The sequence below is a fragment of the Schizosaccharomyces octosporus genome (assembly GCF_000150505.1).
Source record: "Schizosaccharomyces octosporus yFS286 unplaced genomic scaffold supercont6.3, whole genome shotgun sequence".
Classification (NCBI taxonomy): Eukaryota; Fungi; Ascomycota; class Schizosaccharomycetes; order Schizosaccharomycetales; family Schizosaccharomycetaceae; genus Schizosaccharomyces; species Schizosaccharomyces octosporus.
Genome location: NW_013185621.1, coordinates 2,641,685 through 2,654,280, shown reverse-complemented (window position 1 = coordinate 2,654,280; position 12,596 = coordinate 2,641,685). Strand labels below are relative to the sequence as shown.

Sequence of the window (12,596 nt, the reverse complement as noted above, 5' to 3'; positions counted from 1 at the left end):
CAAGTCTCCGAAAGTTACATCCAAGTTAATAAATTTATATAATATGTGTTCATTTACAATTGGCTTTATTCATTCTTTATAAATTTGGTATCCTAAAATTTCGGACCACTCTAATTCAAGCGGCAGTCCTTCTTGGGGGGACTCTGCCCTGTACTGTGCAAACCACCAACCTCGGGCATTTTGGGTGAAAAAATAAAAAAGATGTCTCTTCAACAGCTTTTAGGAGAAGAAGTTCCTGTATGTGTATAATATGTTTTTGTTAAAACAGCGTCTATGTCTAATGATGATTCACATAAGAAAATTTTGGGCAAATTTTTTTTTGATTGATAGGTCGTACTAACAGCAATTATAGGCAGAAAAAATATGCTCTGCCCTTTTGGACTACGAAAAGAAAAAAGGTGAAGAAAACAAAGGCAATTCCGAAGCCAACAAGTCAAACTTGTTGGAGGATGAGGAAGATACCACCTCTACAGTTTGGTTGCAGTTGTCTACCTTAAAGTTCATTACGAATAATAGAAAATTGATACCTTTCAAAATTCCCTTGAAGCATTCAATCATCCCTTCTTCTTATGAGGCTTGCTTGATTGTAAAGGATCCCCAAAGAACTTATAAAGATTTGGTCAGCGAAGCGGGCATGTCGGGTGTTGTGACTCGTGTCATTGGAATTAGTAAATTGAAAGCTAAGTGGAAATCATTTGAACAAAAAAGACAGCTTCGTGATCAATTCGATCTTTTCTTGGCTGATGACCGTGTCATTTCTATGTTGCCTAAGGTATTGGGCAAGACCTTCTACTCCAAAACAAAGGCACCTATTCCCGTTCGTATCAGTAGTGACAATGCTGACCAATTGAAGAAACAAGTTGTTTCTGCTTATAATGCTACATATTTCCGTGCTTCACCTTGCAGCAGCTTTATGATCCGTTGTGGTCATACTGCCAATACTTCTCAAGAACTTGCCGAGAACATTGAATCCATTGTGAGGTACTTGTGTGAAAAGAAGGTTGTCCCCAACGGCGGCAAGGGTATATCAAGTATTCATGTCAAGACTACTCAAAGCATGGCTGTTCCTTTGTGGAATAACCCCAATTTGGAAGAAGAAGTTACGAAGCTTCGTGCTTCAAGTAAGGAAGTAGAATCCTCCAAGAGAAAACCCGCTGAAGAGACTAAGTCGACAGCTTCTCCTAACAAGAAGGCCAAAACGAATGAGATTAAGACTTCTGAAACAAAACAAGAAGAGAGGACTGCCAAAAATGATCAAGGAGAGGGTAAAAACACCTCTCCTAAGAAAAAGACTTCTGTTGAGAAGTCCACTCAAGTGCCTCCTCAGAAGCAAAAGGCTTTACCAGAACGAAAAGAGAATGCTTCAAAGAAAAATAATCCTGGTAAGCAGCCATCAAAAAAGAATGAGCCGTCAGCTGCTCCCTCCACTCAACCTGCACAAAGTTCCGCGCAAACAACTACAAATAATGGGAAAAAGAAGGCTGGTAAGCAAAAGGCTAAGGGAAAAAAATAATTGGATTTTTGGGGAATTTCAGGTAATTGAAAATTTGCAGTGAAATTCGATCAGGCTTGTATGTATGTACAAATAATTATATTTTGGGTTTTTACTACGGATGTCGTTAGAAGGAACGTTAATAAAGTACCACTATTCTTTGATTTATAAAATTCATATTTGTAGAGCGGTTGTTGGTAGAGGTTGTTCTATTTGTGAACATGCAAGTATGAAAACTTTGTAGAGTCATCATTTTCAGTTGGTACTAAAGGCGGAGATACACTTATAATTTGGTCCCAAAGATGTCACTTTTCGCAGATTCAGAGCCTGTCCCTGGCAAACCATCTGGCCAATATGTATACTCCTGAACGAGAGTCCAATCCAGAGGATTCTTACGGTGACTAAAACTGAAGCGTAACCACGTATCTTCTCGCTTCATAATCAATTGCATTGGGTAGCAGAGTCCATCGTTCCATTCATGCATTTTCCCAACGAATACCTGCCATGTTCCGTGATTTACTTTACATGCTGAAAACCATGGAGAGTTAAGATATTGGAGCACAAATGGAGTATAAGAAGAAACTTGATTTTCCTTTTGCACATCAATGGAAAAACCGTTTGTCCAATGGTCTGGATGATAAATCAGAGGCCCATATTTTTCTGGGACATAGGCACGATTTCCACTAACATATCAGTAATCCAAATCCGACCAAGTTAAATAAAATCCCTTGTCCTTACCTTTTGAGTTCGAGGAATCCTCGATGGTGCAAATTGAACCTGAATACCATCTTTTCAGACGCTTTTGACAGAGGTGCCAAGTAAAGTTTATCATCGTCCACAATAATGTACCGACCGTCTAAACCACTCAGAGAACGATCTTCCATTTTCGTTACTAGAGACCAAAAAGCCGAAATGCGGTACTTGTTTTCTTCGTTAACTCTTTCAGCCTCTTCAAGCTCTACTTTGGTTCTCCAAAAATCCCCTTTGCTACAAAGAGCTCTACCTGGTAGGACCACTAAGTAAAGCAGCAATGAGATAGATCTCAATACCTCTATTAAAAGCATTTTAGTAAGTTCCTTTTTGGTTGTCAGTTAAGCGTTGTATATAATGTTGCGTTGTAAATGTAAACAGTCATTGTTTACATTTAATATCTGCTAGCGAACTTCTGGAAACATAAACTGATAATTTGTTTATATTTTAACCATAAACAAAGACATTCATGTCGGCATCCGTTCTGCAGACTAAATATAAAATATCGTGTACTTTCAAGGTAGATTTTAAGCTTCAATGTAGCCAATTCTTCTTCACAAAGATGATGTATCTCCTCTTTATTACAGATATCTTTCGGATTTGATTTAGGAAAAACCCACATCTGTTGTTTTTTTTCTTCAGTTATTTATCGGGGTCCAAACGAACAAAACACATACTAGTCATCAAACACGTTAGCTCTTCTACCTTAAGTTAAAAGTAAAATCTGTCTTTTTAAGCTGTTTTAAATCTTTAGTATGCGTTTTACCATGAAGTATACCCAACTTGTAGATGCCTTGTTTCGTCCTCCATCCTCAAGTTTATGCGAAACCATATTCCATTCTCTTTTGCGTAGATTACATGTTTCTTTTTGTTTCCCAGGTTTATAAGAGAAAGTAATATCCTAGAATAGGATTTTATTTTATTTCTCTTTAGGTGTTATATACTTGGAAGAAAATTCGTGATAACCTGTAAGTAATAGGAATTGAGTCTAGTTTTTTTGTTGGTTTTATGATCAATGTGAGAAGAAAATCTAACGGTTCTTTATTAGTTTAAAATGGATGCATATACTGAGGATATTCCCATGCCGGACGCAGGATCAGAAAATGTAGCCGGTTTTATACCATTACGACAGAAAACAGAAATCAACTCGAACGAACGAACATTAAAAATGGACAATTCAAACGAACTTATGGATATATCTATGTCTCCAGAAGAGAAGAAGCCTTTAAAAAAAACCATGTCAAAAAGGAAGCTACGGAAACCTAAGAATCCATTGCTGATACATGGAAAAGAAAATATAGAAAAACCCTTGAGAAGAAAATCCAGTAATTCTTCCCAACTCATCCGGAAAGAACACGCAGATGCAAGTCATTCTGTAAATTGGGTACATGTGCATCGTGACATTCCCGTCGTAGTGAGCGGGTACTTACAGCTTCTGTTTAATGTTTGTATAGTTTCAATTGTTCTTTATTTTTTATTTTCGTTGGTATTTACTATGCAAGGTGATATACGAAACAATATAAGTACCGAACGAGCGCTTCTTGCATATAAAGCAATGGAATGTCAGAGAGACTATAACAAATACGACTGCGATAGTCCAAGCTCAGCAATCAGTAAGGTATGCGATGATTTGCGGGTTTGTATTTTGAGAAAAACTAGCAATACAAGACTAGTAGCCAAAATTTTGGCCGAAATCATAGATACGTTTGTGAACCATATATCCTATAAGACCATGATTTTTTCTCTATTGCTTGTTTTTGGAAGCTTGATTGCTTCCAACTACGCTTTCAGCCTTTTTAGAGCAAAGCACAATCAAAATCTGCCAACCTATGCCACTAGTGCAATTCCGGCGATGATACCTAGTAACCATCTGTTGGGACAAGAACCTCACTCAAATGGAAACCAGAAACTGCTGGAGCTACAGTCTGATAATGGAAGATAAAAAGTACTTTACCTCTCTTTCCTAACATTTTGTTTTGTTATGGTTTATTGTCCATTTTGATATAGTCTTTATTGGGTCTGACGGTACATATAATGTATCATTGTTTTTTTTTATCCTACTAATAGACAGTGATAACTCTTCCTATCGTTTATTATGATTATTCAAGATTTTCATTAATGAATATCCATTTCCTGGTGTTTTTTATCAAGCTTTAATTATCCCACCTATAAAAACCTTTTTTACAATAAAAGAGTCGTTAAACAAATGAAAGTTTCTGTATGCTAATAATATTGTCGTGACTCACGTACACATCGCACCAAACTTCGGAAGGGTACAAATCCGCAAGGTTGATTGTTCGAATATGTTGGCCATTATCTTGTTCACTGGAATTCAAAAAACAAACAACATCTGTCTGTTGATATTCCGTACCCCTTGGATGTAAAGAGGCAGAAATCTTGTCATTAAACTGGTCCCTCAAAAGTATCTGAAAAGATAAATGGCGATCATTGCTTGTTGATTCTACGATCGATGAAGAATTTAAAAAGACGTCAAGCTGAAGAGGTAAAACTTTGATATGACCTTGAGTATGTGGACGTAAGTTTTTAAATCTTTTCAAATCATTCCTTAAGAAATTTGAATTCAACGGACAGTTCAGCTGCGAAACTAGGAAGGGTTAGTATGCTTTAATTTTCTCTCGTATACTCACTTGATAGAAGATTCGTGTAAGAAGAAACCGTGTATTTTTCTTTGCTATCGGGATCCTGTTTTAATGAAGTTGCAACGATTTGTTCCCCAGGTACAATGTTATGAAGCAATTTTTCTGTTGTAAATTTAACTTCTTTTAATCCATTAGAACAATCAAGGCTTATGATGTCGGGGGAAATCGACACAACACGACCGGTTATCCAAACATGCTCATCATTATTGCTTTGTCCAGAATTCTCTATGGAAGACATGATTGCAATCATACCTTCCTGCCATTGCGTTGTCTTTTCCCAAAATGTGTTCCAATACGGGACAATTAAATACTGTCCGCAATCCAACATGTTAGGGAAATCAACAAAATTCCCACTAAACTCTAAAATAATTGGATCCGAAGAATCATCAAGTAGGTCTTTATTTGTTTCAAAAGATGCTTTGACTGGTCGAAGAAAAATCGACTGTACTCCGGTTCTATTTTGCTCGTCTAGACTTTTGTTTAGAATCAAAAAAGCCCCATGATCCTTCGTTTCCAGAGCTGCTCGCATCAATGAAAAGAATGTATCAGCACCAAGCGTTGGTAGGAAATAAGTAGTTGGTAAGAATTGCAATTTCTTTTTCAAAAACCATTTTGGGTATAAATTTGCCCTCGAAAAACGAACGAAAGACTAAGTTGATTTATGATTAGCACTCATGTTACTGACTTTTTCTTTTCATACGTGTTTCAGTATATCAAACGGACTATGGAATAACAAGTAGTAAGACGAGTGCAGCATTAAATCACATGTATTTTGCCTTCTATCCTTTAATTGTAAAGTAGGAAGAGGATGGTAATAGTAGTCAATGCACTCTAGCTCAAAACTATTTTCAAACTGGACGTCGGATTCAGAATCTTTGACAGACTCTAGAGTAGAAAATCCTAGGAAGCAAAGAAAGGTTAGCAAATGTCTCTGTAGTCTACATCTTCTCTTAGAATACGTACGATCCTCATGATAAAGTCTTTCGGTGCACTAATAGCACATTAGTACTTTTATTATAAGACCTTTACATACTGTTAATTCAAGCTCATTTAGTAAGATAGCCCATGTAATGCCTGAGGGGTATTCTTCAAACAATCTGAAAACATTGTTTATAATCCTTTGAGTAAATTAGTATTAAGAAGTGACAGCCAAGCTATTTACCAACTCTCTTCTATGGATACACTATTCCCATGGTTCACGATGTTTTTTTCCAGCTTCTGTTGTATTTCTTTAATTAAATTTTCAAAATCCATCCTTTTCTTGGTTTATGTCACGAACATGAAACTACAAAGAGAACATTGAGGTTCATGAATAAGTGCTTGCTTTTGTTTGCATCTTGAGAATTCACTACAAGATGAAGTATGAGGAACCTTTTAGTACTCTACACAAAGAAAGATAGTATAATTTAACTACATATTGTTTACAAGAAATACGAAAATGAGAAAAGACATAAGTTTGGAACAAATAAATTCATTATAACAAAGGAAAAGTGAGTAATCATACATTATTGATAATTCATAAATTATTTTCATCAAAACCCTGAAGACAAATCGTCATATGAATATAACAAATTGACTGGGTAGTTTAACATAAGTTCGAACGGAAGTAGTTCAGCTAATCCAGGCATTATTAATTCATATATAGGTCAATGTATCATGAGAGAGGTTAGTGAAAGCCCAAGGAGAATCTACACCAATTACCCAAAATAATGACAGTTGGACAATGGCTTTTCTTGTTTCCCATTTCATGATCTATGTTAATTATTTTCATGGATAATCATGGAGAAACTTCATAGGAAGATGTGAGGCAATCTTCACCGAGCCTAGTCTTCTAAGCCAAATAGGCATTTAAGATATTTCAGTTTTCTTCAGGGGTCCCAATTCCGAAAATAAGTTTAGCAAGTTTAACATCAGGACTGTTCTGACAACACCTAATAATGCCTTCAAAAAAAGCAAGATGTATCACTGAACAACAAATCATTCATGTGGTTACAGACAACCTTCAGAAAACGAGCTTTCGGTTAATAGAAAATACATCGTTTAGCCTCGCAATATGATATTTCATGCTGGATACATTGAGTTGCTCAGCTTCTGTTAGATACACTTGGGTTATATCTTCCAACTTGAAAGCTTTATCCAGTAGCTCGCAAATCAGGAAGTCAATACTTGAAAGAGTTTGTAGTTTGTAAGTGATTAGGGAGAAGCAAAAAAGGAAAAAATTGCGAACGTAAAAAAGTGAATTGTCATTACCCAGTTCTCATGATTTGCTCAGATAACTTCGTTAACCCGTTCACTTGGAGATGTTAGTTCACCTTTTTCGAAGTATTTATATGATTAAGCCATTCAGCAATCAAGTCACCAGTTGCAAGCGTTCTGGGAGAACTAAACTTATAATAATAAGGAACGGCACCAGAAACGCTCATAAATTTGTGTAAATTGGGGTCAGCTTGCTTAGCATCACCTTCAGGATTGTCCTCTTGAACTCCAGGAACCAAAGTGAACGTAGGGATAGATTGTTTGATAGACCACTGTAGATCTCGGTTATGCCTAGGTGCGAGGGCGAACAAACCGTGTATCGTATTAGCAGGTAACTCCTTCGAAAGACATTCCATAATCACTGCAGCACCAGTGTCTTCGCCAACAGAATATATCTGATTGGCATCACCATTGAAACAGTAGATACATTCCGATATCCACTCTACACACAGTTTTACAAACAAAACGGATTCAGCAGTGGAATATTTAGGAGGTTGTGCATAATTGGGGACGACAACAACAAAACCAAGAGAGGCGAGGTACGGTATAATTACAGACTCAGCCTTGTTACGGCCGCAAACCCACAATACTACTGGATGATTTGTAGATTTATCATCAGGAGTAAAGATATTCAAAAGCAGATGACTTTTGTAAACCAATCTTTCCGCATTGTTTTTCGCGAGCAGCCAATTAGGAAGGTATGAAATATAAGGAAAACGCAGGATGGATCCAGTACGTACATTGACTGAAAGTCGACCGATATGCTTTTTCAGAGAAGAACAACTTTTGTTTGAAACATCCCTAGAAGAGGAAAGCTTTTCTTTCACATCGTCTAGATGATATGCTCCAATAACATTTGCAACGATCAGAGAAAGCAAAGAACCTAAGCCAAACATGTCCAAAATAAACACTTTACCATAGATAGGAGAAGAAAAGGCTCCTAATTTGTCTATCGCAAGCATTACCAGGAACTTGACACTAGCAAATTCCAGTGACTTTTCAGAAACAAATGCTAATACGGAAGCAACATTGTACTTTGAAACACCCGGATATATTTTTGGGATGAACTTGAAAAGAAAGTTGCGAATATCTACCTGAAATGCTGAGACAATAAACAAAGAAGAAATTGCGACCCAAAGAGTATAAATAGTAACAATGAGTCCCATTCTATCGAGAACTTAACTTTGTATCCGCTAACTAAAGCATAACTAGTTAATACAATGTAATTAAGTCCAAATGCATGGTATAATTAGAAAACGATATTAAAGTCACTGATTAAAAGTATTGAGAAAAATGTCAACTCTCAAGACCCCTGCACCGTAACCATCGTGTCACTGAGACTTGCAATTCCCCTCATCCAATTTGGATAAAAAGTAGAAATCGAAATTCTTCAGTACACTGCTTAAATTTCCTGAAAGGCGCATATGATTATCATCATCAAGTTGATATTCACAATTTGAGTACCAGCAGCTTACTACAAAGTTTTCATAGAATTTTAAATAAAAGCGACTTTAAATAACGTTTTTTTATTCAAAAAAAAAATACTTACCAAAAGCGTTTCAACAAACTTTAGTAAAAAAGATATAAGAAGAGTGTGGGTGCATGAACAACACTGGGGAAATGGTTCGTTTATATGAAAAATCAGCCGAAAACTAAAAAAAAAAAACATTGGATTTAAGCATGTATCATAGAATTATAAATGAAAGTAAACGGCTTTAATAAGTGCTACCTAGCATTCAATAGTTTTGAAGAACGATCGCTGACACATTCTGCCAAAAAATTATGACTTTCCAAGATGAAAGAATGTTTTTGAGTCTTCTAATGTTTTTACAATAAATAGATGACGAATTCAGTTAATTTCTATGAAGAAAATCCGACTCAGCATCTTTTAAAGTGAGTAGAGAGTAGAGTGCGAATTCATAACGAATTCTAGAGAATGGAATATGTCTTTGAAACTAAAAGATAGGAATCAAAGCAACTGTTGTTTTACTAGATTATATTAAAACAAGAATCATTAATGAACGTACTCCACAACTCAAATTTTATTCAAACAGAGGACCAAAAAAAGAAAAGCAAACAGTAAAGTAAGACTAAATAGAGTGGAAAAATAAATAAAACCCGGAACCCAAAGTCTGTAGTATCATCTTAGATATGACAGAGCTACTTTTATCGAAAACGCACTGTTTATGAGCATTGTACGTCTTAGTCATGCCTAGTGACCTAATCCGCAATTGAGGAGTCCTCAACGGTTTAATAAATTTCTTGAACGAAAGTCCTCGACTTATTAAGCATACACATGTTTTTGCACTTACTCGTTAAGCAAACGCATTGTATAACCATGAACAGTAGCACGAACTTCACGAGCACCAGGATCATTCTCAAACATTGGATCTCTTTTTTCCTCTACTATATGTTCTACCTCGAACCCATTTTCTTTTGCAATATCGAAAAAGATCAAGTCCTTGTCAGCGAAATGAGGGCGATGATGAGTGAAAAACACGTAGGCAATGGCATGCTTATTATCACCCATAGCTGCTTTGCAAGAACGAACAAGTTTTGTTTGTTCAGTATGGTTGAACACCAAATCTGATAGTAATAACACGTCAAAATATTGACCCTCTGAAAGGCCAGCATAATTTCGCAGATCTTGAACATCGGATCCCCATAAATAACCCACGGCAGATGTTTTCTCTTTAATTTCCTGATATCGTTTCATATTTTGATCAAGATTTTGTATAAGAGGAAGGTCTGGATAATCTGAGCACACAACATGTTTGGCACCATTAAACGCAGAAATAACTGAGGGTAGTCCAGCACCTGCTCCAAATTCCAAAACAAATTTTCCTTGAACGACTTCCGGATGAGCATCGATGAAATTTGAGAGCACGATACCACTGTTCCATAAGTAGTGTGCCCATAACGAATGGGATCCTACAAGTTGTAGTTCGACTTCTTTTGGTCTATTAAACAAAAGTTAGTTATAAAAGACGTGAAACTCATAAATTAAAAGAAAAGATAAACCAAGGACAGGCTAACAAAACATACCCAGAAGGACAAATCTTTCGTTCATGAAGAACTGTTTTAGGAGGAGGAGTAGAAGGGCGAAAGTTTTCTGGCTCTTCAAACATATTAAACCCTTCAAAATCTAATTCTGTCATTTTCAAAAAAATAGATTCCCGCCGAAATTAACAAATTTGAAATGGATCACACGTTTGTAATGTTGAGACTAAGGGACTGTTGGAAAAAGGTATCATTATTATCATTAAAAGCAAGTCTACGCGTACGCTGGTAACTAAAGTAAAGAAGAGAAAATGTATTAATAAATTTGTTTAGATTCGTAGCCTAAAACTATATGTTTGGTGTTTTCGTCACGGCACATAGATCCACTGTTACGTGAAGGACTTTTTTTTTTTGTTTTGTTTTCTTATTTTTATTATATTCAACATTGACGATAGCGAAAATGAGCGCTATAAAACAATGAGTGGAACAATTCAATCATTGACTAAGATGCATCTGGGATTGCAATGAAGCAATGAAATAAATATTGACGGAAGCGTCACGAGCAATTGCTTCAGGCGCATGTGTGAAAAAAAAATACATAGGAAGAAGGGGGTTCAGCATGGGAAGGTTTCATTAATTGGAAGAAACTGTATTTTTCCAAAAAAGAGAGAAAGAAAGAAAAGCATATGTAGAGAATATGGAGTAGATGACATATCAGGGGACGAATTTTTCGAATTGGCAGGACCTGAGGAATTTCAAAAAGAAACGCCGGGAAAGAACTTTGCAGAACAAAAAAAAAAAAAAAAAGAAAGAAAGAAAGAAAGAAAAGTTCAAATGTGGAAAGTAAATGAAAATTCTCTTGTTTTAGATGTACTGTTGTTTTTTCCAATCCATTAAAATCTTGATGGCTTTTTCAGGAGAATCGACGATGACGCTTACACCATCGGAAGTACAACCACGAAGCCAAGTATTGTGGTAGTTTGTGATTTTTTTCATATTTGAATCTTCGACGACAATGTGAGGAATACCCATCAATGTGGAAAGGATGTGTGCGTGGAGACGATCAGTGATAACGGCTTTGTGAGAGGCCAGGAAGTGTGCACCAGACAGGAAGCGTGATTCCCCTTTTGTATCAAAGGTAGCATCTGAATTCGTTGCTTCTTCTGGATCCCAACTAAGCCAGTCCTCGACAGAGTAAGTGACGTTGCCGGAAGTCAAACCCTCGTGATACAAGGACTCGGAGGAGTGTTGCTGACCGCCCTCATGATCGAGACGAGCTAGGATTAAGACATCAGATTTGATGGGGGTTGTTTCTCGAATATCCGAAAGCGTGCCCATGAAAAAGACAATATCGGGAGTGAGAAGGATTTCGTTGTTTTCACCAAAACCATTCACGCCGGTGAGATAGCTTTGACGATCACGGAAGGCAAGTTGAATTTGAGAATGCTCGGCATAGAGATTTGCAGTCTGTTGTAAGGCTGTTTCATCGTTATACCAAATCGACTGGGGAAAAGAGACAAAGCGGCCGTTAGGGAAATCGTGAATCACGTTTTCACGAAGTTGCTGGTGATCGGGATATAAGTCTCCAAAATTGCCTCCACCATGAAAAGCAAAAGCAAACTCTTCTGGAGAAGATTCTTGGACAATGGCTTTGAGGGAAGAAGCACTGTAATCGGATTGGCTTGAGCAAATATAGACAACTTGAATGTCAAGGACCTCTAAAAGCTTACGTTCGGCAATATAAATAGCACTGTCGCCTTTGTTTGGGTGATCGGGAAATCCAATGAGCGCTACCTTTTTGACACCCTCGAAGGAATGCTTGTAATAAGTGAAGAGAACGTTTTTTTGGAAAGAAATGGTCGATTCACATTTTAGACTGTTTTTGACAGGTGCTTTTTTGAAAAGTGATTTTCTATTTTGATCAAGGTCGTGAACTTTGGGCACACTAAGACTTGCTGGATTTTTTAGCGTCTGCATATCTGTTCGTGTGAGGCCATAAAAGAACAACAATACAGAGACGGTTGCCAATGTTACGAGTAAAATGTATTTGTACCGAATGTTGATTGTAACAGGCATACTCATAGCAGGTTGAAATAGATATAGCAATTCGCTCAATGACACAGTTGAACAGAGGGGAGAGGACGAACGTTAGATGAAAAAGAGGCTGTCTAAACTAAAGAAGAGTCAAGGAAATCCCATAAAAAGATAAAATCAGTCTACGAAATGGAACAGCCGTTTCCTCCAGCGTAAAAAGGTTTTCTAGAGTCGTGGAGCGGAGTTACAAGCGAACTTCAATAGGGAAGAAAAAGAATTTGGTAAATTCTTATTTATAAAGAAAAAACTGGTTTAAAAAGTCCACACTTTAAAGGAGTATTTCCAAGAAAAATTATGTGCGGAGGTCAGATCAGATATCGGTACTTGGAATTTTTTATATAATA

At 36.8% G+C, this 12,596-nt stretch overlaps 7 protein-coding genes across 7 annotated transcripts; 2 read left to right on the top strand and 5 right to left on the bottom strand.

The window, feature by feature from the left end:
• Positions 1 to 125: 125 nt before the first annotated feature.
• Positions 126 to 1,640, top strand: SOCG_01740 (U3 snoRNP-associated protein Cic1/Utp30 family protein). The gene is made up of 2 exons (XM_013164693.1): positions 126 to 237; positions 353 to 1,640. Exons 1-2 carry the CDS (start codon positions 202 to 204, stop codon positions 1,511 to 1,513), a joined length of 1,197 nt encoding a protein of 398 aa, XP_013020147.1. The 5' UTR covers positions 126 to 201; the 3' UTR covers positions 1,514 to 1,640.
• A 135-nt stretch (positions 1,641 to 1,775) lies between these two features.
• SOCG_01739 (uncharacterized protein) lies at positions 1,776 to 2,556 on the bottom strand (the record flags this gene model as incomplete). Its single annotated transcript, XM_013164692.1, has 2 exons — positions 1,776 to 2,175; positions 2,231 to 2,556. The coding sequence occupies 2 exons, from the start codon at positions 2,554 to 2,556 to the stop codon at positions 1,776 to 1,778; spliced, it is 726 nt and encodes a 241-aa protein (XP_013020146.1).
• A 207-nt stretch (positions 2,557 to 2,763) lies between these two features.
• SOCG_01738 (nuclear envelope protein Brr6/Brl1) lies at positions 2,764 to 4,184 on the top strand (the record flags this gene model as incomplete). The annotated part of the gene is made up of 2 exons (XM_013164691.1): positions 2,764 to 3,210; positions 3,291 to 4,184. Exon 2 carries the CDS (start codon positions 3,297 to 3,299, stop codon positions 4,182 to 4,184), a length of 888 nt encoding a protein of 295 aa, XP_013020145.1. The 5' UTR covers positions 2,764 to 3,210; positions 3,291 to 3,296.
• Positions 4,185 to 4,440: 256 nt separating this feature from the next.
• Positions 4,441 to 6,156, bottom strand: SOCG_01737 (DNA replication protein Cdc24; the record flags this gene model as incomplete). Its single annotated transcript, XM_013164690.1, has 6 exons — positions 4,441 to 4,847; positions 4,891 to 5,551; positions 5,603 to 5,802; positions 5,866 to 5,893; positions 5,936 to 6,020; positions 6,065 to 6,156. The coding sequence occupies 6 exons, from the start codon at positions 6,154 to 6,156 to the stop codon at positions 4,441 to 4,443; spliced, it is 1,473 nt and encodes a 490-aa protein (XP_013020144.1).
• A 197-nt stretch (positions 6,157 to 6,353) lies between these two features.
• On the bottom strand, positions 6,354 to 9,091 carry SOCG_01736 (esterase/lipase). Its single transcript, XM_013164689.1, has 2 exons — positions 8,708 to 9,091; positions 6,354 to 8,355 (listed from the first exon to the last, which is right to left on the bottom strand). Exon 2 carries the CDS (start codon positions 8,322 to 8,324, stop codon positions 7,206 to 7,208), a length of 1,119 nt encoding a protein of 372 aa, XP_013020143.1. The 5' UTR covers positions 8,325 to 8,355; positions 8,708 to 9,091; the 3' UTR covers positions 6,354 to 7,205.
• SOCG_01735 (nicotinamide N-methyltransferase Nnt1) lies at positions 9,031 to 10,404 on the bottom strand. Its single transcript, XM_013164688.1, has 2 exons — positions 10,204 to 10,404; positions 9,031 to 10,118 (listed from the first exon to the last, which is right to left on the bottom strand). The coding sequence occupies exons 1-2, from the start codon at positions 10,314 to 10,316 to the stop codon at positions 9,467 to 9,469; spliced, it is 765 nt and encodes a 254-aa protein (XP_013020142.1). The 5' UTR covers positions 10,317 to 10,404; the 3' UTR covers positions 9,031 to 9,466.
• On the bottom strand, positions 10,370 to 12,527 carry SOCG_01734 (pyruvyl transferase Pvg1). Its single transcript, XM_013164687.1, has one exon. The coding sequence runs from the start codon at positions 12,238 to 12,240 to the stop codon at positions 11,023 to 11,025; it is 1,218 nt and encodes a 405-aa protein (XP_013020141.1). The 5' UTR covers positions 12,241 to 12,527; the 3' UTR covers positions 10,370 to 11,022.
• Positions 12,528 to 12,596: the final 69 nt, after the last annotated feature.